The sequence below is a fragment of the Molothrus ater genome, chromosome 3, assembly GCF_012460135.2.
Source record: "Molothrus ater isolate BHLD 08-10-18 breed brown headed cowbird chromosome 3, BPBGC_Mater_1.1, whole genome shotgun sequence".
NCBI lineage: Eukaryota > Metazoa > Chordata > Aves > Passeriformes > Icteridae > Molothrus > Molothrus ater.
This window is the reverse complement of record NC_050480.2, coordinates 56,481,064-56,503,483: the sequence shown is the minus strand read 5'-3', so window position 1 is coordinate 56,503,483 and position 22,420 is coordinate 56,481,064. Positions and strand designations below refer to the sequence as shown.

The following is a 22,420-nucleotide window of genomic DNA, read 5'->3' as shown; positions in this document are numbered from 1 at the left end:
AGGTCAAACACACATGCTGTGTGTTCAGTCAGCAGGAACAAGGAATTCTCCACTGCTCAACTGCTGGGCACTTACAAACTGGAAACCTGGCACTGCTGGATGAAGTGGATGCATGCTCCAGTGTACCTACTGGAAAAGTCAGCAAAGATGCACATTCCTTTTATATGAACATTAGGAGCCTTGGAGATCATGGTCCAAGCCAGCATCCCATATGCCCCTAAGACCCAAAAGTGCCAATGGGCATTCAGAGATCATATGGCACACATGTAGCTGGATTGCAGGAATGCAGAGACCTGGCAAAAGGGGATGCCCAGGTCATGGTTGAGACAAGTAAAGAATACTCAAAAAAATGGTGAATAACTTACTATGGCCATGAGATAATGTGAAATTGTTACGTTTACCAGCTAGGCACAGAATAAATGAATGATCCGCTTAAGAAGAATTGTGGGATGGTCTATGTATTTAATAGGAGAATCCAAAGGAACTGACAGCCTTATAATACAAAAAGGACATTATATACACATATACACACAGAGTATGTCTATATATATCTATAGATATATATATATAAATCAGTAAACTTGAATAGTGCCTTTATCATGACCATCTTAAGGCATTCAAAACATTTTACTATGACATTGACCCAATTTATTATCTTTTTTGCTTTGGCTGAAATAAAGCAAACACATTTAAAGGTCTGATCTGAAACACCCACAACATCTGAAACAAAAGCCTAATAGTATCTTCAGTGACAGCAGCATAACCTAAGAACCCACCCACTGCACTGCCTATCAGCTGAATAATATTAAAAGGAGTCTAAATAAATCATTCCCACTCACAGTTTTTGCAACAGCGGAAGATGCATCAGTCTCAAAGAGACTTTCTAGCCATAAATTCTATAGATTCTATTAAAAATTGAGGATAGAAAAGATACAGCAAGAGGGCCTGCCCAAGGATAGAATGCCACTGAATATCAAATAGTATTTACAGTACAAGTTCTAGGATTATAGAACATTTTATAAATACAATTAATATGTATACAAGGGCACATAAAAGAGAAACTTGTTTTCATGCTTTACAAAGTAAAGGTAACCTGAACTAAAACTTACTGCAGAATTCCACAGCTGCTGGCTAGGAGCCTCTCTTCTCTACTGCCTGTACAAACCAATCCCCATTGTAGGTCACCAGTGAAACACCCATGTTTTAAGCAGCAACTATGAAGAATCTCAACAGACTCTGAATCTACGTATGAAACGTCAAGTTTCAAAACATGGGTAAGGCAGAGTGTGCTGGAGAGCTGTGACAACATTTGTGTGTAACTAACTTTCTCAGAGGAGAACCTGGACTGTAATGAACTGCACTTTTTGCAAGGAAATACATAATACTGCAGCATATAGGTGGTGAAATTCAAACAAGGAACATTACAACTTCTACCACAATATTAGAAAATGCCAGAAGCATCTACCAAATTCTAAAGTTGTGAGCACTTCCCATATTTGTTTAAAAAAGGCAAAAGAGTATTTAAGATTTCAGTACTTGCACATGTCCTTAAAAGAATCAATGATTTCCTTTAATAAAAGCAATTGGTTTTTCTTTTTAGACCAATGGTGCCTTTACAGGACACTTATTTATTGTTTTTTAGAATTATTTTTAAATTGCCTAGGATCAGTAATAGTATTAAACAGGAATACACCATAGTATAGTGCAGGCAGAGGAGAGATATACTCAGATAAAAAAGCAATTTTAAGAGTCAATTTAATGAATTGACATTATTTTCTCTGCACACTTCAAAAATGGTGAGGCAGGCTTGATTAAATTACCTTTAACCAGCAATATATTATACTTTGCTCCAAGACAAGTAGACCAGTTTTACTGGGATACTTACTATGAAGGAGGATAATCTTTAAAGTTTATTTACATGAAAAGCCATCTTTTTTACATAATATATAAAATGGAGTAGTTATGCACTGCAGCCATTTTACAATAATTAAGCTAAATGAAATTAATCTTAAAAGCTACTCTATTTCAACAGCTGTGAGAAAGGCAGAGCAGGAATTGTTTTATTAAGCTGCAAACTCATTTTCATTATAGTAAGCAACTAACTAACTAACTACTTGTTTGAGAAAACAACTTCTCATAACCGTCTTCTAACCATTATAAACACTTCAGAGCAGAGGGATGAACTTCCACAAACATTTTCTTCTGTGCCAAAGTATGTTTAAGAAGCTTCCTCACTGCCAACCTGCTGCAGTTCCCTCAGTTATGTCAATAAAAATCATTTTTGGACCACACCAGAAGCTGGATCGCTCAAATGACAACCCACTCACAAGAAAGGAAACTCCAAATGACAACCAACAAGCACTTTCTTCAGTGATCAGTGTTTAGGACAGCACTAGAGACAGTTGCACTGGCACAAACAGAGACGCTGGACTGGAGCACAGAAAGACAACAAATGGCCATATGCAAACAAACCAGCCTGGTGAGAAAAGTAAACTGGTAACTGATGTTGGCTGCAAGAACAGCTATGAACACCAGTTTCATGATGTTTAGATAGCTGCAATGCCAGTGCAATGGCACAAATAATAATTTAGGAAAGCAGTAATGCTTACATGCATGCTATTAGACTATCCATTGGAATTAAATTCCAATGAAGAAGAAATGTTTCAAAAGACATTAAGTTTACTAAAAATAGTGCATTCTTTTTTTTACCACTGCGTTTATTTTAGGAAAAAGAAGGATAGTGGCAAAACCGTAATTCTTTCTGCCTTTCAACACTTAACTCCTGGTCTTGTCTCAGTGAAGCTGCTCAGAGTGATGCTCCCATACTGCTCTACATAACCTCAACAGGCTCAGTACCCTCCATGAGACCCTAGGAGATACCTGAGCATCTACTGCTGGAAATTATGGAAACTAATGCAGAAGGCAGCAGGCACAGCAGTCAGCTCCTAATTCTGTTCTGATCCAGGCTGTGAAAGACAGAGCATTGAAACTGTACTGCCAGCTCAGACAGACCTGTGCACAGCCCTTCTCCTCAGTGCCTGTGTAACCAGGAGCAAACTGTTCCAGCCAAGGCAAATGGTCTCCACAAGAAGTCTCAAAAGTCCTAATTTAGAATATTTTCCCATTACTATCTCAAATTTATCATAAAGATACTACTCTAAAATTTATTTTTCAAAAATTCCAACTAAAGCAGCACTGTACACATTTTACAGTTTGGCTGTAGTCAGAAAATTGAACTGGATTTCAGAAAGTGTTGTTTCTAAGGCTTCTTTTCCTCTTACATCTATAGGAGAACTGATGACAAGAGACAATCAAGTTCTTTCTCAGCGAGCAGTCCTGCTTTGAGAGTACCAGTCACATGCTACAGTGTTACTACTATCAAATCCAATTACTATTTAATAAAATACTAGTTCTAATGTTTTATCATCTTACAATCATACTGTAGCCAAGACTGACACTTTCTTGTTTCAAAGCTGAGAACAAGGCCACTCCCATAGCAGCTGGAAACATTTCACCAGATAGGTGGATTTTTTTCCAACATTGTGAATAATAAGGCTAAATACAGTGAGAAGTAAGGGTACAGCAGCCTTTTTTTTTTTCTCTTCAGAAATGTATCAGAGAACATTATTAGTGTAAAGTAGGTTTTATATTTGGTCAATGCATGGAAAAACTGTGATTAAAAATTCTGAAGCACAGATTTGTTCTCTAAAATTATCCACTATATGTATAAATAGATACCAGGCATCTTAGGGAAAAAAATCACTATTTCCTATTTTGAGTACTTAGAGTACAGAGGACCAATAACAATATTCAAGTGATTTTTGTTTTAACCTAACATCAAATCTCTTCTAAATTAAACAATTAATATCACTGGAATAAATTAATTCTCAAGAAGCATTTCCCTGTATTCTAGGGAAACAAAATGTACAGAGAGGGAAAGTGAAGAAATAATTTTTTTAGCATTTAAAAAGAAGAGTGCACATATTTACCCTAGCAATCTTCTTTCAGTTCTCTTAAAGGAAGAGACTTTTCAAAATCTAAAGCTGCAGAATTGATTATTTCATTTTTGACCTTTATTGCTCTACTAAACATAAACTAGATCACGACTCTGAACTCCTCTACTTGCCTGTTCATCATCATCATCATCTGATTGCTGTTCTGAGTTTTGGGAACTATTATACTCATACTCAATGGGCTTTGGATTGTTGTATGGGTAGCCATTGTCATCAAAAAACCTTCGGAAGGTGAACTCATAAAAAGCATGTTCAGGATGTTTTCCATTTTTGTACCACCCATTGAGGGTATCATTTCTGTTGCCCTCCTTATCATCATCACTCCACAATTTATCTGGATCAACCGGATCAAAGTTTGATGTGTCTGTAGGGTGAGCAATTTTGGGAATGTAGAAAGCAGATTGTCGCCGTAGATCGCTGGAAAAATCAATTGTTTTGAAAAATGGATGAGCTTTTATTTCATCTGCACCGTTTTTGCCCAAACGATCTTCTGGCCCTCGGCAGAGTTTAATAATGAGGTCGGAGGCCTCGGGAGTCAATTTAGCCTGAGGTGGAATATGAAGTGCAGTTTGCCAGTTGATAACCTTAAAAGCAAAAAGATGTGTTATTTATTTATAATTTAAAAAAAAAGGAAAAAGACATTAAAACAACAAAACAAAACAAAAGACCACAAAGAAATAATTCAATATGTCTAAGGTTTTTCACAGTAGAGGGGAAAACATGAAGCTGCTCTTTCAGAAAGACGGGGAATATTTTGTCTGGAAAGCTGGCAAAATGCAGGCAAAGTTTATTCACATTCCAAATCTAAACTAGAGTCTGGCATGGAAGACACAGCTATAAACCAACAAAGATACCATAAAATCCAGCACCTGGGACCTGAGATTAGGCACATGGCTTACAATCCTAAAAAGATGAGGCAGATGAGTTTTGAGTTATTTGATGTACTGTAAAGCCTAAGAGATTTCAAGTTAAAAAAAAAACAAAACACTGCCTACATTTGAGCCACCTGAATGCAATTTTGCAAAAAATGACATCAGCAGAAGACTGCCTTGATGCTTTCTCTGAAACAGTAGGGGCTCAGGAAGGAAAGAATCATAGGCTCTGAGCTGTCAGTAGCCCTGAGCAGGCAATCATCTGCTGCTCCTCCACCTTCCCATGCTAAGCACCTGCAGGTACATCACCAAAGGAAATCCTCTGCAGGCAAACAAGCATGGAAGTCAAGAGGTGAGAAAAGAACACATAAATACTGGAAGAGGGAAGGGGAACAACAACTAGAACAGATACAAACAGTGAAAGGCTGAGATGAGATGTAATTTTTAGTTGGCATGTTTACTGTATGACCAGATTAAGTTACAAATGTGATTCTAGAAGTTTCTTTATAAATCAAGTGCACTTCCACAATAACAAAGTTTAAAATCTTCAGTTTATAACATGCTTGGATAGGCAGTGCCCTCAAACATCACCTTTCTTTTCACTACAAATTAGTATGACTATGTAAGTTTCAAGCCTTTTTCAGACTGTTAATACCAGATTTTTAAAGTTTACCTTCATTTGTGTTTCCAGTGGCGTTTGTGCCAGGAATGGAGGCTGCCCCACTAGCATCTCAAAGAGAATTACTCCAACACTCCACCAGTCACACAACTGTGTGTAACCTGAAATAAAGTTCAAATAAGGTAGTCAAGCCTTTGTATAGTTTTAATCTCAAATTTCTAAGAACAAAAAAGTTCACAAGAGAATTCAATACTTAAGATTTCCATATTAACAAACATTTATTTTTTTGTTAAAGTATCGCACCCTGGGGAGAAGGGGGAGTGTGGGAGAAGTGAAGCAGGACGCCTGAGTACCAGTCACTTTGCAGTAAGACTGCAGTACAAAAGCACGTTCATTACCTGTCCGTAACAGCACTTCAGGTGCAATGTAGTTGGGAGTGCCCACCAGGGAGTGGGCCAGGCAGCGCTGGTGCTGCCGCGCAGCCCTGCGCTCCAGCGGCTTCAGCCGATCCCCACACCTGCAGTTGGCCGGGTCACCCCACTCACTGCTGAAATCCATACTGTCCTGACGGGCGTGATCACCTGCCAGGGAGTGACAAGGATGCCAAAACTGAGCATGGCTACTTTAGTTCTTATCTAATATGAAATTTGCTTTATCCATTAACATTCTGTGTTACAAGACAGAATCAGTTACAATTTCAATACTGAACCTGAGAGTTAAAACAGAAATCAACATCAAGATGTTGATTTTTGTTTAGGATATAAAATACCAACATCTGAGGACACAATTTTTTTAAGCAAATTTTTGACATAACTATAAGAAAATACCAATCTCAATACTTTTCAGATTTTTCTTAGCATCACCACATTGAGTGTATAAGGGGTATGTTGTTTTAACGTTTGTGTAAACATAAACCTCTAACATTTAAATCACCAAAAAAAAAACCCAACAGATTTAAAATCTTTATCTTCTCACCAGAGATTGTGTAACAGTCTGGGCTAAGATACATAACATTTTGAGAAAAACTAATCAGAAGTAATTTAAACCTTGTTTTTGAAGGTATGTTTTTATTTCTGGAAACTAAAAAAAAGTTACCACATAATCTGTATTTTACCACTCTCAAAAGTGTGACTTCTCTTTCACTCCACCTTTTCCTTTAGCTGTTGTTTCAAATAATCAAGTAGGATTTTGAAAAGCCTACTTAAACCTTCTCATAAAGGAAACAGCACAGTCATCTTTCTACTCATTTATAATTTATCATTTATCATTTAATTCCTTGTAAAGAATACTCGTATCTCTCTTACCACTCTGGTAGTACTTTGAGTCATGGGTCCACCGAAAACCAGTACAGAGCCCGAAGTCAGTCAGTTTGATATGACCGTCACGGTCTATCAAGATATTGTCAGGTTTAATATCTCTGTGGATGAAGCCCATTTTATGAACACTCTCAACTGCACACGTCAGTTCTGCTGTGTAGAACCGTGCCAGATTTTCTGGGAAGACACCCATTCTAATTAGGAGACTCATCATATCACCTCCTGGAATGTAGTCCATTACAAAGTACAAATTGTCCTTATCTTGGAATGAATAGTACAGGCGAACTACCCATTCGTTATCAGCTTCTGCAAGGATATCCCGCTCAGCTTTAACATGAGCAACTTGATTTCTAAGCAAGACATCTTTTTTCCTCAGAGTCTTTGTTGCATATAGAGCATTAGTATCCACCTTTCTTGCCAGGCAAACTTCTCCAAACGCACCAACTCCCAGGGTTTTAATTTTTACAAACATTGACTTGTCCATTTTAGCTCTTCTTAGCCGAATATAATTTGACTCTTTCTGGCACAACATTTTCCTCATTTGATCCCGGGCTTCTGGTGACAATCCAACCTGTGCAGCAAACAGAGTTAAATCTGAAGAGTGAACAGTACTCTTAACTCTTGATGATCTTCTCATAATTAATTACAAGGCTTAGGCAAAGCAAACCAAATACTTATACACAGCACAAGAAATAATACTTAAAGGGATTTGGTTTTGTTTTAATTGACACATTAGGATTCTATGAAAACACATAGGAGTGATAAAAAACTGAAATGTGATTATTTTCAACAGCAAAATGCAGGTTCTAGAGAAGGGACTACTACATTCTTAAGAATGGTAATTTACAAATTACTGATAAAAACCACTGCAAATAATATTATCTGAATAACAGTGTGCATCAGCTGCCTCCCTGATTCTCTTTACAGGGTCAAAGAAAGCCAAGACATGTCTGGGAGCTGTAAGTTGCTGAGGGCTAAGGAGCTGCCATGGGAAAGGCAGACTAACTGGAGCAGAAGTCACTGAACTTCCTGACCATGCTCTAGAATTTCAGCTGCAGGAGGGAGTATGCACTCCCTCTCACACTCTCACTTCCACGTGTAGCTACCCAAAACAGATCCTACTGGCACTGCTTCCTACTGCTTGCCCACACCTCTGCCACATGCCTTGACCAATTGATGTTCCCTCTTATCACACAACACACCCCTTTCTAGCAGGGCTTCACTCACACTCTCACCACTGCTCTCCACTCTGCCTAGGAACCAGCTGAGCAAAGCACCTCCTGAAGTGGCTCACTCCTCCCAACAGGATCTTTTCTTGGCTCCTATCTGCGTACATATCCCTATCTTGACTGAACATCCCTGGTGTTCCAGCCAATGCCACCAACATTCTGACAGCTGAAACACTCACAGACCACACACAACTCATCACCTACAGTGTGGAAACCCTTATCTACAAGAACCACATTGATCACTCTCATTGTACTCCAACCTGCGTGCCCTCCCAGTATATTTTTGCTGTTTTCAACTCCCTTAAAAGTCCCATCAATTTTGGTGCCATTTTTCTTGGCAAATTTCAGGGCCTGGAATCAGAATAATCCTTCTTTGTTTCAATGAGAATAGAACCTGTCTTCAATTTTTTTATATTTTTTCTCTGTGACACTATTGCCACGTAGCCTGATGTTCATTCCTTCTTTTGTTTTCTGACAGCATTCTCACGTTACTATACGCTACCTTTCTCACAGCATCCCAATTATTTTATCTGCCTACTTGGCTTGAAATCACCATCCCACACCAATGATTTCCAAGTTCAACGTATAGCATACTTCCTTATTTTTTCATGGACATGTTGATCATAAACTCAAACATGGCCACACTGAACCCCTGCAAACATTTCAACTGTACTCAAGCACTAGTCTAAAAGCTTTTCTTACTGTAACTTCTTAGCGATTCTTGATACCAAATCTTGCTGCTTCCATCTCTTTAAAGCTTCAAATATGTGAGATACTGTCTGCATAGCAGTATTCAGAACCATCAATAGGACTAAGTAACTAGTCTAGGCCTGCACAGACTGTATGTTAATAGATGACTTTGGCCTTGCCTGACTTCCAACATAACCTGAAACAAAATATAATAGATGCGACTGACAAAAAAGGCAAAAAAATTCAATTAGATATCATTCAGTATCTTAAAAATGCTTTCACAAGTTACTATATGCCACCTATTAAAGAAAATACTGTTAGAAAACATAAAACTTCTTACAGGCATCATAGCAAAAATGGATCCAAAGGAGATGCAATTAGGAAAATGCATACAATATGCTCGTCTACCGAAATGAATTTCACAAGTTATACAAATTTGGTAGGATTGAAATGGGGAAGGCTGTCTCAAATTTAAGACAAAATTTTTTGTAGACATCAGATAGGCAGTAGTTAGGACTGGTTAGCTGCAGTTTTATGACTGGTGTGGGTAATAGGTTCAACTACATGTTTTGAATCAAAAAATTGTCTTATTGCAGGAACATCTGCGTACTGTCTTCTGACAGAAACATCTGAAGTTTTCCACGAAAGAACAGGCTTAAGGCACACTTCAACACAGAAGGAAGGATTTTTTTAAGACTTACAAACATCAAGAAGACAGCTGAAGACCTGAGCCTGGTAAAGTTCAGACAATGGTGGGTCACCTTCTTAAGGCCCATCTGAATCCTAAAGCTCATCTCAGTACAGACCCACTTGACACAAACTGAACCCCACCCATCAGTGACAAAGCTGGCAAAGAATAAAACCTGGACGCCAACAACCCCCTAGGAGCGAGACTCTATACAATGATTTATCACTGCAAGACATACAAAGAGTCTCCAAAACCCTGGTTTTGGAAAGCTTTGCTTTCTTCTACCTGCTCTCTAGCTCTTGCATCTGACCCATTTTATAGTAAAAAAAAGTAGCCCAAGTACTGCAATTTGTCATCTCTTCCCTCAACCCACCTTCATTTTTCCCTGTCATCCACTAAAACAAATGTTAATTACAAACTTTCTCTCTGAATTGCTGTATTTTCCCTAGAACACTCCTCAGCTTCAGCATTTACCAAAAATTAACAAACTGTCAGCTGCACAAACCTTTCTGCACGTGTACCTCCAATTATTTCAAGATGCCAGACACCTAAACTTTCCTGACTGGCTCTCTATCATCACACAGTTTGCTCTCATTCTGCTTCCTTCTCATCTTGCTGTGCCTTAAAGGATGACTTAAGTTTCTGTTTGCAGGAAAGACACCTATTATAACTCTTGGTCAAACTCACACATCTAAATTAAACACTTTTGAGACCACTAAACTCCTAGGAGATCTGACACCATAGAAATATGTCACGTATGCTAGAAATACAGCATCTGGTATTTTCACAGGTGCATTCTGAGGTTTTTTTCTTTCAAAATTCAAAGGGCAGAAAAGAAGGGATTCAATACTTGCTTAATCTTCTTAAAACTTTCTGAAAATAAATAATTTCCCGTTCTCCTTCTCATGAAGGCCCAAAACACACTTTATTCTTGTGGCATTCCTCTCCTGTATGCTTATGAAAAAGGAGAGGTCTGCAGCAGCACAATAACCCATGTTCCAACCTCCGCCCTGTAATTAAGCATCCCAGCTTTAAATCCAGCATAAACTATTAAAACTCTAGCATTAATATTATAAATATTATAAAATACTCCTACTAAGGTGCTTTAAAAGCACAAGAAAAATATCAAGAAAAGTTATATCAGTGCTTTTATATAAGTAATACTTATTCTGAAATACTACAAAACACAACACAGTAAGAAGGGAAAGTGAAGTTTGCAAATCAACATTAATTATAATCTTACATTTAAGTACTCAAAAATAGCCAAAATAAATTCATGCTTAATTTTGATGCAGGGTTGCATGCAAAGCCCTCTAAAAAGGGATCATGCTATTCTTAAGAAACACTGTTGCTTCAGAATCTTACTTGTCTACACAGGGATGGAGGCTACAGAGTTCAGGAAAGCTTCCCACACCTTAACAGTTTAAATCAGCTGTTAGTGAAGTGAAAAAGGAAAGAGAGAAGACTAAGAATAAAGATCTAGTAAGAGTTCCAGGATGAAATCTTGCTAACATTTACATATTCGTGATTAAGCAAACACAAAAGACTACAGCTTACAGTAAGAATTTTCAAAGAATAAGAAAAAACAGATTTAAAAAACAGCATGTCAAGAAAGTGGTATAAGCCAAATACATACTCTCATAGAATAAATAAAAAAGAACATCATACTTATGTGAAACTTTCAACTACAACCGTTAAGAAATATATTTGTGTGACTCATCTCAATTTCATCTTTCTGCAAATCTTAGTTTCACTACTTCTCACTGTTTTCTCTTTTGAAATGACATATGTTTGTCAGCTCCAGTTTTTACCCTTTTGATTTGGTTTAACAGAACACTGAAACACTAGAAATAGACCACTGACTCCATGCAGGCACAAAAAAGTTGATTTCACATGTATTTGTTTTATAATTACGCCCTTCAATTGCTCTTGAAGGGCATAATTATAAAACAGACACATGTGAAAAACAGATACATTTACAGTGCAGATTACAAAATCATTAGACAAAAGATACAATCTCTTTCATTCTACAAAAGCCCCAACTAACCTTTGAATGTTTTCTTTTTTTTTTTTTGAACTTTAAAAAACTATCCCTACTGGTAACAATCTTCAGAATGTAAATAATGTTACTGTTTGCAAGTCTATATAAAAGCTCTAGCCAGCCTGCAACTTGTCCTCAGTTTGCTTGTACCTTCAGTACTTAGTTTAAAAAAACAAAAATATTTTTTAAAATCATTAGAATATTGCCTATAACTCAAAAATCAGGATTAAGTAGAACCCGTAACAAAAAGCTATGAGCCATGTAGCTACATCTCAGTTCCTGTAACAATTGTTTTGCTTCTGCTACCTTACTGTGAGTAGGCCATACAAATTAGCTTTAGATATCCAAAACAACTTACTTAAAAATCAATTTCTAAGAAAATTAAATACATAAACAAGACATGGAAGAAACTTGCCACATCTCAAATACAAAGATTAAAAATAGATTTCAATACCACAGCTCTAAATCTTCTACTTATCTGTACTATTTAATTCTACAATTAAGACATTTCTTATAAAAGTAATACAAAAAGAGTTTAGTCATAGATTTAGAAAGAAGAAGGAGTTTACCCGCATCATTTCATTCTCTAGCTGTTTTTTCCGGTGCAAACGTTGCTGGTGTGACTTGAGTATATTCTCCACATGCTGCTCCATGAAGAATTTAAAGGCTTGAGGGGAATAACTCTGAATGCGAGACTCTCTTCTTTCTTCATCTTTCTTGTTTTTTCTAACAGGAACAGGTGAGGTTGTAATTTGTTTCTTTTCTTTATCTGTTGAATCAACACATTCGTAATTCTTTTCATTCTCATCCTCCCTGGATAAAGGAGGTGGCTCCTCCTTGTTGAGCTTGGGTCCTGCCTCATAGAGATTGACAGAAGGGTTCTGATGTAACAAGTGTTTGGGGTAAGGTGGTGGGGGACCCTGGTAATTTGGAGCCTCCGCAACAGGAAGCATAACTGCCATATTGGTGGAGGGACTGTCGGAGAAGGGAATGGTCTGAACGGTTTGCACGGGCTGCGGCATCCAGGAAGGGTGAGTGGGTGCCAGGGCAGTCTGTAGCTCTGGTTTCAACACTCGCATGCTTTTCACTGGCTGCTGAATGGGAGCAGGCGTTATGGCTGTCACTGTGGTGGCCGAAGGCTGGGAGCTGCCCGAGTGACTCTGCCTGCTGCCGTGATGGTTGTTGAAGGAGTTGGAGCGCACGGGAATACTGGGCTGCCACGCAGGCATGTCGTGCCCATTGCCCGGCGACGACTGCGGCTGCACGGGGGAAGGCTGTGACCAGGATGCAGGTATTCCAGCCACATTGGTGTTGTAAAGTTCCAGGTTGTGACTGTTCCTGTTTGGCACCATTATTGCCTGAGGAATATTCCCATTGGTGTACGCTGAAGGAGGAGCAGATCCTCCTGCCTGCATCTGTAGTGCTGTGGGACTCTGCCTGTTGGTTGGATTCATTGGATATGGGGGTGGCTGGCGACTCACCGAATTTCCAGACACCACATTCTGGTGAACTACGAATTCTGCCTGACAATTGCCATTTTGCATTCCAGCTCTTCCTGAGGGAAAACTAAATTTGCTGTTGGCAGAACTCTGCATGATTATTGGCTGCCTGCCAATGGGGACAGCATTCATGCCTCTCTGCCCCTGTGCGGATGAATTCATAGGAGGAGGATTCATAGGTGGAGGTGGATAACCATCCTGCCATGCTCCTGGTGGCACTGGAGAAATACGGGAGATCACATACTCCATGTTTCCAGAGTACCGCTTCGTTTGAGAATTTGGCTCCCAGGAAGGAGGTGGAGGAGTAGTTCCCCTTGGAGGGGGTGTCTGCCCCCGAGGAGGTGGAGGAGGAGGTGTGACACTCCTTATCTGCGGTAGAGGTGGGGGATTCACTCTTTGTCCATTGGCAGGATGAGCCTGAGCAAATGCCGCAATGCCAGATCCAGATAACGGCCTTCCTACATCAGGCTGCGAGCTGGGACTTTCCGAGCGATAAACCACACCCTCTGCCAGGGAAGGGCCGTGCCGCTGAGGAACCAGGGACTCCTTAGAACCCTTCCAGCTCTGCTTGCGGTTCACTGACTGCTGCACAGCCCCTGCTTCCACAAGAAGAAAACACAGCATTTACATTATTGGAAATTATTCCTATTGACTGCTTTGAATATTTTGTTCTTCTGTGTTAATTACCACAGAAACAGGACTTGAATTCTCTGACACAATATAATCCACTGTACTTCATACGAAAACTTTTTCTAGTAATATACAGCACTGCATGCTAATATGCTCAGTGTACATATAAGAGGGAAAAAAACCCCCACATTGAAACTATAAACCTATAATACCAGAAGGTGATTTTTCAGAAATCACTTTTCTGAAAATGTATTTTGCTTCAGTAAAAATGTAAAATTTAATTGAAAAAAATGGTAACATGCAAAATTATTAGTCACACAATGTATTTACAATGTATCTACCCAGGGAGGTCGTGGAGTCACCATCCCTCGAAGAGTTTAAAAAAAGACTGGATGTGGCACTTGGTGCCATGATCTAGTTGAGGTATTAGAACATGGGTTGGACTCGATGATCTTAAAGGTCTCTTCCAACCTAGAATTTCTGTGTGATTCTGTGTGATTTTTAATCATGTGTACAAGAAACTCTCAGAATGTTCAGCACAAATGCAATAAAAAGTAATAGCATGGAAAAATATGTTATGTTGCTATCCTTTCCACTTAACATTTGCAAAACACTTAGTGTTCTTAAATTAAATTTAACTGAATGTTGTAAAATCAAGGCTTGCACCCTTATATGCACACAGATCATTCAGACTTGTTATATTCCCATAAGACAGAATCTGACTAAGTACTTTAATTTTAAAAGTTGGATCTTTTTGAGTAAAAGCATTGTAGATAGAGGCAAAAATTAAAACTGTATGAATGCAAAATTTACAGAGCAAAACCCCGCTATATATTTACTTTGCAGATGCTATTTTGCATCATATAAACAAAATATACAAGGAACTGATGGTGCAGGCCGTCTTACTGTGGTTTTTATAATGTTAACACTAAAATATGTGTAAACACATGCAGTACTTTAATTGCTGAAAATCACACTGTCCTCACTTAAGGAACATGTTAATTACTATATTTTTGCAGGTAACAATGAAAACTATGTCTAAATGGTGGAATTTACCTATGAACTTCATACAAGCACCAACTAATCCTGCTTAACAGACTAAAGGAAAATGACGCTGTTCTTTGCAACTCCTGACTAATTTTTCCTCCTATCTATATTGTCGATTTAAAATCTAACTGCAGTGCTAGCAGCTCAGCACCCAACTTTAGTCTAATAAAAGTTCAGTATTTCTGCTGCATCTTTAAGTTGCTCTTTTTTTAGGTGTATGCTACTAAAAACGCATCAAGTAATCTGAAAAATGTGCTAGCATCTGTTCAGAAAGCAATAATAGCAAGTGGCAAAATTCTGACTCTGCTAGTAAAGATACAGTCCCTCCTCTAACATCTCTAAGAACATGGAGCCTGCCTTAAAAACTATAGAAACAAAAGTTGGAACCAAGCAGGAAATTAAGCAGAGAGGCATCCTGAAACACAAATACCATAGTTATATGATATATAAATACACACACAGACAAATACATACACAAAAATACACATACAGAATGCGTATGTGTGTAAAGAACGCAGGAGTGTGTAAAGAATACAGTAAAGAAGAATTCAATGCTCAGCGCTTATTTCTAAGTGGTGCCTGACACAAAACAAAACACAGGCACCACATCAGGAAGGTAACAGAAATTACCAAAATGCGATCTGAATACCATTCCTTGTATAAAATGTTTATGAATAGTAATAAAAGCATGCAGTTATAAAACCATGCTTAAGAAACTCAAGTCAAACGGACCTATCTCTCAGAAGGATTACATCAGATATGTAAAATGCTGTCTTTAAAGGCAAAAAAACCTGTATCTCAGCATTTCTGTTCTACTGTGGGCACATGAAGGCAAAATTTACTCTGTTCCATGTTCCACCTATAAGAATACACTCAGTGAGTAAGTGAGTCACCATGGATACACCTACCTGGTGGTTTCATACCTGCGTTTACAGGTCTTGCTGCTGCTGCAACCATCTGTTCCCGACGAGGATCCTGGTAGCTCATTTTACTTATAAATTCAATGGCAGCCTCTATACTACGGTTGTTAGTTTGTCTAAGAGCTTGTATAACCATATCCTAAAGAGAAAATTATATACAAAAAATTATTTACAAGAAATACCAAAAATCATGGTTATTTAGCCAAATATCCTCCGCTAATTGCACCTAAGTAATTTTACAAAGTATCGATTTCTCTCAATTGTTTTGGAACTACTTTTAAAATGTCTTTACCAGAAGAGATCAGCCGAAATAGTAGTGCAATCTGGATATTCAGAAGAAAAGTTAACCAGTTGAAGCACTGCAGTCTGATGTAAATCATGTTATCTTGATAGAACCACGTGGTCATACAACCCTTAAAAAAGGACTTTATAATAAAAAAGCCTATACAGTAAAGTTGTTGCAATCTTTATGGACCAGCTGACATTAGAAAAAGCACACATAACATTTTCAGCTCAACAATTTGGTCACCTATGTGATATGAAGTAGTCAATGTCTTAAAGAGTATCACTATACACAGAACATATAAGGATTTAACTTGAACCATAGTAAGCAAAAGCAATTTTCTGTAAGATATTTAGGATAAAAAACCCCAAATGCAATGACTAGCAACCTACCCTGATTATTATATATATATATATATCTGTATACACACACCTGACACTTACTGATTTCTATCTGTTCCACTTCACCCCTTAATGCTACCTACTACCTGAGAGGTGGGGGGAAATAACAAGAATGTTTGTTAATATTTCATTTGAAAAAAAAAAAATTCAATACATTTTGAAACTTCTCGACCAAGACAAATGCTTCCCTACCTCAGCTGTATCTGTTCTTAGGCACATATGTGTATCAGTGCCATATGGGCTATTGTGGCAATACAACTGTAGGTTAACACATGGCAGAAAGGGCTTATGCTGGCACTGTGCCTGAAAAAAGCCCCATATAATCACAAGTGTCATGGGAATTTGCCGTTGTATCCAAGAACAAAGGGTAGAAGCAAAAGGCTTCAAGATACAAAGGATCTGACAAAAATACCAACTTAAAGATATCTTTCTAATTTATTGTCCAGCCACATACCACAACCTTCAGTCTGCAAAACCAGCTGCAGGTTCAAATCTGTAAAAATGGAGCTGAGAACCAATCGACTTTGAAAAAACAAACGCACACCCCTCCTTGCCCCAAAATCGCACACAACAACAGCAACAAAACTTCCTCAACTCAGCAATGAATCACAGAGCTGGAGCAAATGATTACAAAAATAATTTATCATTATAAAATCCTTCCATTCTTCCTGACACACAGTCTGGACTGTGAAAGGAACATGAAAAGCCACTATCAGCACTTGACACTGGGATGCAGCTGAAGAAAAGCCAGTTGGTAGTTTTAGAGAAGCTCACTTGTGTTAGAGGTAGATCTCTGTAAATATCAAAGCATCACAGACAGCAGAACTCATGAGCTGGTCACTATTGCAAGCAGTGCACGTCTGAAAAGTTAATCCCTGTTGTGGTACTGTGCCTTTTTCCTTTGGCAAGATGAGTGGTTTGCTAGCTCTTTTTAAACATGCTTTTGTACCCAGGTTTACAAAGAAGGCATGAAAACAAGCGTGATTTATGTGATGTGCAGGTCCCAGTAAAAACACAGGAGATGTAAGTGTATTCATTTTTCCTTCCTGGAAACCACATTTCAGATTATTTTCCAAAATATTTGGTATTGCCTTTCAATTTAGAATGGCCGTATTTTATCAACCTATTTTAATTTAGCACAATCCAAAATTACTTTGAGTATCAGAGGCAAAATCCATGTTCTAGAGAGTCCAGTCCTCTCTGCCTAAAACTATATAAATAATTAAAACAACCTACCACATAAGAACAATCTGGACAAGATGCTTAAAAAAACAAAACCAAGTCTCTCTAAATCCTTCTAGTCCTCTTTTACATCCCCCACTATTACCAGTTTCATGTCCCAGTCAGAAACCTACCAAATTTTGAAGCTTTTTGCTTATCATGCTGTTCAAACATTCCCTGACCAACACCCCCTCCAACATGCACTTATAGTTTATAGCTAGCAGAACACCAAATCCTTAAAATAAAACACTTCACCTCATCAAAGCCAGCAGCTTGCAAATCTTGCAGCATCTGTCGATTAACTTCTGATGTTCCTTTGACAGCTGAGGTTGCTTCATTTGCAAAAGGCAGAAGCGAGTTTCTTATCTCCTGCAAAACCTTATGATATGTTACAAATTTAGGGGGATTTCGGCCTTGTCTAGGATCTTCAGGTAACATTTTGCCCATGCTGTGATCAGCTTTAGCAGCATCTGAGGGTTTAGGCAAATTCCTGAGGCTCTCTCGTATTTCCTGTAGCATCTGCTGGCTGCTGCCAGTATAATTACTGGCAGGAAAAGTTTTAGGCCTCATTTGTCTATAACCTTCTGGCTTCTCACTTCTCTTCATGAAAACATGTATATATGCAACCTCCACCAAGGACTCGCACACACCAGAATTCAAGGAAGACTGGCTGATGTCAGAACTTGTGAAAGCAGGGGCTCTTCGCTGTGAAACCTTGGTTCCTGAAGTGCTCGAGTTTGTCACAACCCAAAACTGCTATTCTGTTAACAAAACAAAACAAATCACATTTAACAGAGCAGTAAAAAAATTCACAATGTAGCACTGGAGCAGTGAAACATTCACATGCAGCACTGCCTTCACAGATGCTAAAAGCATGCTAAGCGAATTCTTCAGGCAGTCTTTACTCAAACTAATTTACAAACCATGTTGGGTTTTTAACTGTCTGTTAACAACTAATGTTTTAGGTGCCTCAAGTCTAAACAGTCCTGAATTGCAAAGGATGTGGTCATAGTAAAGAGCTCTGTGTGGTGGACAAAGCTTGCAAGAGCAGATATGAACCACTGGTGTGTGCTAGCACCGCTTCTTTGCCTCCCCCCTCTCCTGTGTCCATTTGTAGCTAGAAGAGCCAACTCTACTACCCAGTCAGCCAGGATACGGATCAAATAACCTTGCTGTTCAATGATTCTGACATCCAGCTCCAGCAAAAGACGGGAGTGAGAAGTACACCAGTAAGAGCATGTAATTACAGTGATTTTATTCGTTCTCTAGCAGTCACATTTGTTAAAACTACACATTTGCCTGGCTTATCACATGCAACTTTACGACTTCTTGTATCATCTGCTACTTGCATCTGTTTAAGGGTTCAGATTCTGAGGCTTTCACAGTCTCTTAGCTAAAGTCTCCTTGGGCCAGTCTTCATCAATAGTTAAGTAATTTTAAAATTTATTTTACATAAGGGAAAATGAGAGCAGGAAGAGAAACAAAGAAAATTTTAATCTTTTTTTTTTTTTACTGTAAAATTGTTTAACAAGTCAAGCATCAAATTCGCTGAGAGCATAGCTATGACATTTGGTAAGGGAAACAGAATTTTCTGCCAAAAGCCAAATAAAAAACGTTTGCATTTTGAAGGCGCTGACTCATCAGGGAAAGAGCCCCGTGTCTGCAGAGAACTCAAATCTCTGTGTTCAGGCTGGGCACTAATTGTTACTGCAACTGCATGGCAAAGGATAAAGCAACCACAGTGAAACACTGAAGAAACTGCAGAGCATTTGCCTCTTCAGAGTATCATGAAATTAAACTTTGTCAGTCTCTACTGCTTCACAGAGGAAGATCAGGTACTAAGACAGTGCAAGGAAAACTAAATGTTTCTGCTCTGTCTTTTCTTCAAAGGCAACAAAAATGTTGAAGCCCAACTCACACAGCTCCTTTACTACTGTGTTGCTAAGCGTTTCTCATTGTAGATATAAATTAAATAAATTAAACAAGAATCCAAATTTTACACAGTCTACCAAAAAGTCACTCTTTCTTCATTCAGGTTTCATTTCTACAATACTTGCACTGTCACAAACCAATTAGTGATTCAGCAACTGAGGAAGAATATGACAAGTTAATAGGAAAAAGAACTCCCTGGAACACATGCAAATTATATGAATTAAATACTCGTGCTACTCATATATGAATAAAACCTGAAAGCTGGGAAGTAATACATAAATGAGGACTGCAAAAGAAACACTTAAGGGATATCCACTTAATCCCATTCTCCTTGGAGAACCATTTTAAAAATAACAGAACTCCTCTTAAGAAACTTGCTAAATCTTAAGGGGTATAACTGCATTCACAATCCTTCTTTGCACTGTGATAGCTTTGAAACCTTAAATGAGTGTAGTTGGGTAATTATATGTTCAATACAGTCTGATAGCATATAGTTCTTCAGTGCTCACTGAATAAGGAAGTGATCATCAGACATGAGTGAATTTTAATAATGAACAGTGAAATTTTGCCCAAAGTATTAAGAAATCCAGAAATCAGCAGAAAGTAGAGCATGAGAGCAATTAAAATGTAATTTAATTTTGGCCACTTTCAAAATAATTTTCCAAACATGTGGTATTTAAGACCACATTGAAAATACTTTTTCCAAAGAAAATGAAGTAAGAACTTGACAAAATACCCCAACTTATGTTTTTAACAAATTCCAAAGGCCTGGAATTCAGGAGAAAACGGGTTTTGCACCTACGTATTTTACAAATTTCATCTGGTATGGCAGTATTCACTTCATGGTTACACCAGCTCGGGTAGCTGGGATAGGTAAATCTAACACCCCCTAAGAGAAATCAAGGTTAAATTAACAGAAGACTAAAGTCATAAATCAGCAGCAGTCTTGGAAAATAAAGCTGCACTCTAAATTTTTAGAAGCAGTTTAGGTTTAGGAGTGTAAACCATCCAGTCCACTTATCTCCCACCACTTACCACAGACAGCGTAACTGTTTGTAAGGCCACACAGCATAAACCAAGCTAAGGAACTTACCCAAATAAATAACTTTTTTTTGGTGTTTTTTTTTGGTGGGCTGTTCCTTTTGGCAGCACTGAGGGGTACCAGCATGTACATGTTAAACTAAGTCTAATTCTTAGAAAACAAATTAAATTAGTCCTCCAGAAAACAGGAATTACTACAGCTCACCTTGCTTTATATATGAATCTCAAAATTCACAAGTCACTTCTGCTTATAGACACTGGCACACATTTTAAAGGAAGAGAGTGTTGACTGCTGAGTAAGAAATAGATCTCAACTTTGTACTTCTAACTACCAAACACCAACTGTATCCATGGGAACTGATGTCTATTCCCTCCTGTAGTTTTGTGTCCTTAAATAATCTGTTTGTTAATGCAGCTGTTTTTGCTGATTAAATTCTCTTCCCTAAGGGAGTTGAAGAAAATAATGTTTCACCTCTTTTCAAAATACAGGAATACAGTATTTGCTTTTACAGGTCAAACTGTAAGGGAAAAAAAAAGCCCACCTTGGTTTTTTTTACATTATAATCACAAAAGATTGGACTTATATAAATAAGAGCTTGAATGAAAGCTCAGAAGTGTTCAAGGCCAGGCCTGATGAGGCTTGGAACAACCTGGTCTAGTGGCAGGGAGCTGGAACTGGGTTATCTCTAAGGTCCCTGTCAAGCCAAACCAGTCTGTGATGCTCTGAATGGCAACACGCAACTGTCAATGACTCCCATGATTTTCTGAGGAAAAAAATACACAGCTTTTAAATCTAACTTTAAACTTCCTTAAAAAAATACTTTCAATGCCCATATTTCCAACTGAGTAGTGAACATCACATATTGATGTATCTAGGTACCCTCCCTCATGTACCTATTCTAACAGCTTATTTTATACATGATCACAATGCTTCACTGCCAGAGATAAAGAAACTAACAGAGACTTCACAAGTCATAAAATTAAGTTTGTAGGGACTTGGTTCAGACCACCTAAAGGGGGCTCTTCTTTCAGGTAACAAGTCATTGAGCTGCAACAGTAATTTCCCAAAGGATGCATTTCCAATGCTAAAAGTTTTCACAGGATGAGGAGAAAACTGGTCCCCGAAATCAGGACATAAGCACAACGACATATGGTCAGAGAAGCCAGAGCTGGAAAGAAACAGAGGCCAGCTGAACACGAGGAACACTGTGCATTCGCTCGGTTTGCTTCCATTCTTACGCTCTGCTATCTCCTTTAGCAGGATACAGCTCCTCTCCGTACACATACACGTATTCCCGGGAGCAGCAGGAGTCATTTCAGGCGCACCTCGGAGCGATCTTCACGGCTAACAACTGCAGGGTAGCCAAAGCCCCGCTGCGCTGCTCGGGCCAGCACGGATTGTGCAGGACAGCAGGACCCGGCCTCCCGGGACACGCAGGCCAGGAGGGTTTCACGGCCGGGCGGAGTATCCCAAACGGGCCCCGATGGGACACCTGCTCTTCTGTCGCCTCGCCGGCCCCAGGCCGCGACCTGAGGTGGCTCCTGCCACGGCTGAGTCCCGCAGCGGGCCCAGGACGGCCGGGCCGAGCCGGAGCGGCCCCGTTACCGCCCCGACCCCCCTCCGGCCCCGCGCACGGCGGACTCTACCTGAGGCGAGAAGGCGGCGGCGGCGGCAGCGCCCCGGGCGCTCGGAGCTCGGCCCCGCCCGCGCGGCGCCGACCGGCCGCGGCCCTTCCCTTCCTTCCGCCCTTCCTCCGCCCCTCGACGATGCCGGCAGCGCCCGCTCGGTCCCTCCGCCAGCGCCCGCCGCCGCCTCGGGCCGCTCAGTTCGGCGCCGCCATTTTGTCAGTGTCCCCGCCGCGGAGCCGCCCGGATATGGGCAGATCCCGGCCTGCCTCGCGCGGCTCCTGCCGCTCCCGGATGGAGCAGCGGCGGCTCCCGCCCGCCCCGGTGGGGAGCGGCAGCGCCCTGTAACCCC

The 22,420-nt window shown here is 39.4% G+C and overlaps 1 protein-coding gene across 3 annotated transcripts; it reads right to left on the bottom strand.

Annotated features, from left to right (window-relative positions):
• Nucleotides 1–442: 442 nt before the first annotated feature.
• On the bottom strand, nt 443–22,296 carry LATS1 (large tumor suppressor kinase 1). Of its 3 annotated transcripts, none has more exons than XM_036380337.2 (8): nt 22,090–22,296; nt 17,725–18,230; nt 15,553–15,703; nt 12,038–13,566; nt 6,809–7,391; nt 5,903–6,085; nt 5,559–5,665; nt 443–4,597 (listed from the first exon to the last, which is right to left on the bottom strand). In XM_036380337.2, exons 2-8 carry the CDS (start codon nt 18,073–18,075, stop codon nt 4,085–4,087), a joined length of 3,417 nt encoding a protein of 1,138 aa, XP_036236230.1. In that variant the 5' UTR covers nt 18,076–18,230; nt 22,090–22,296; the 3' UTR covers nt 443–4,084. The 3 variants fall into 3 exon arrangements, with proteins under 3 accessions (XP_036236230.1, XP_036236231.1, XP_036236232.1); XM_036380338.2 differs by having other exon boundaries at nt 12,038–13,563; XM_036380339.2 differs by having other exon boundaries at nt 12,038–13,563; nt 15,568–15,703.
• Nucleotides 22,297–22,420: the final 124 nt, after the last annotated feature.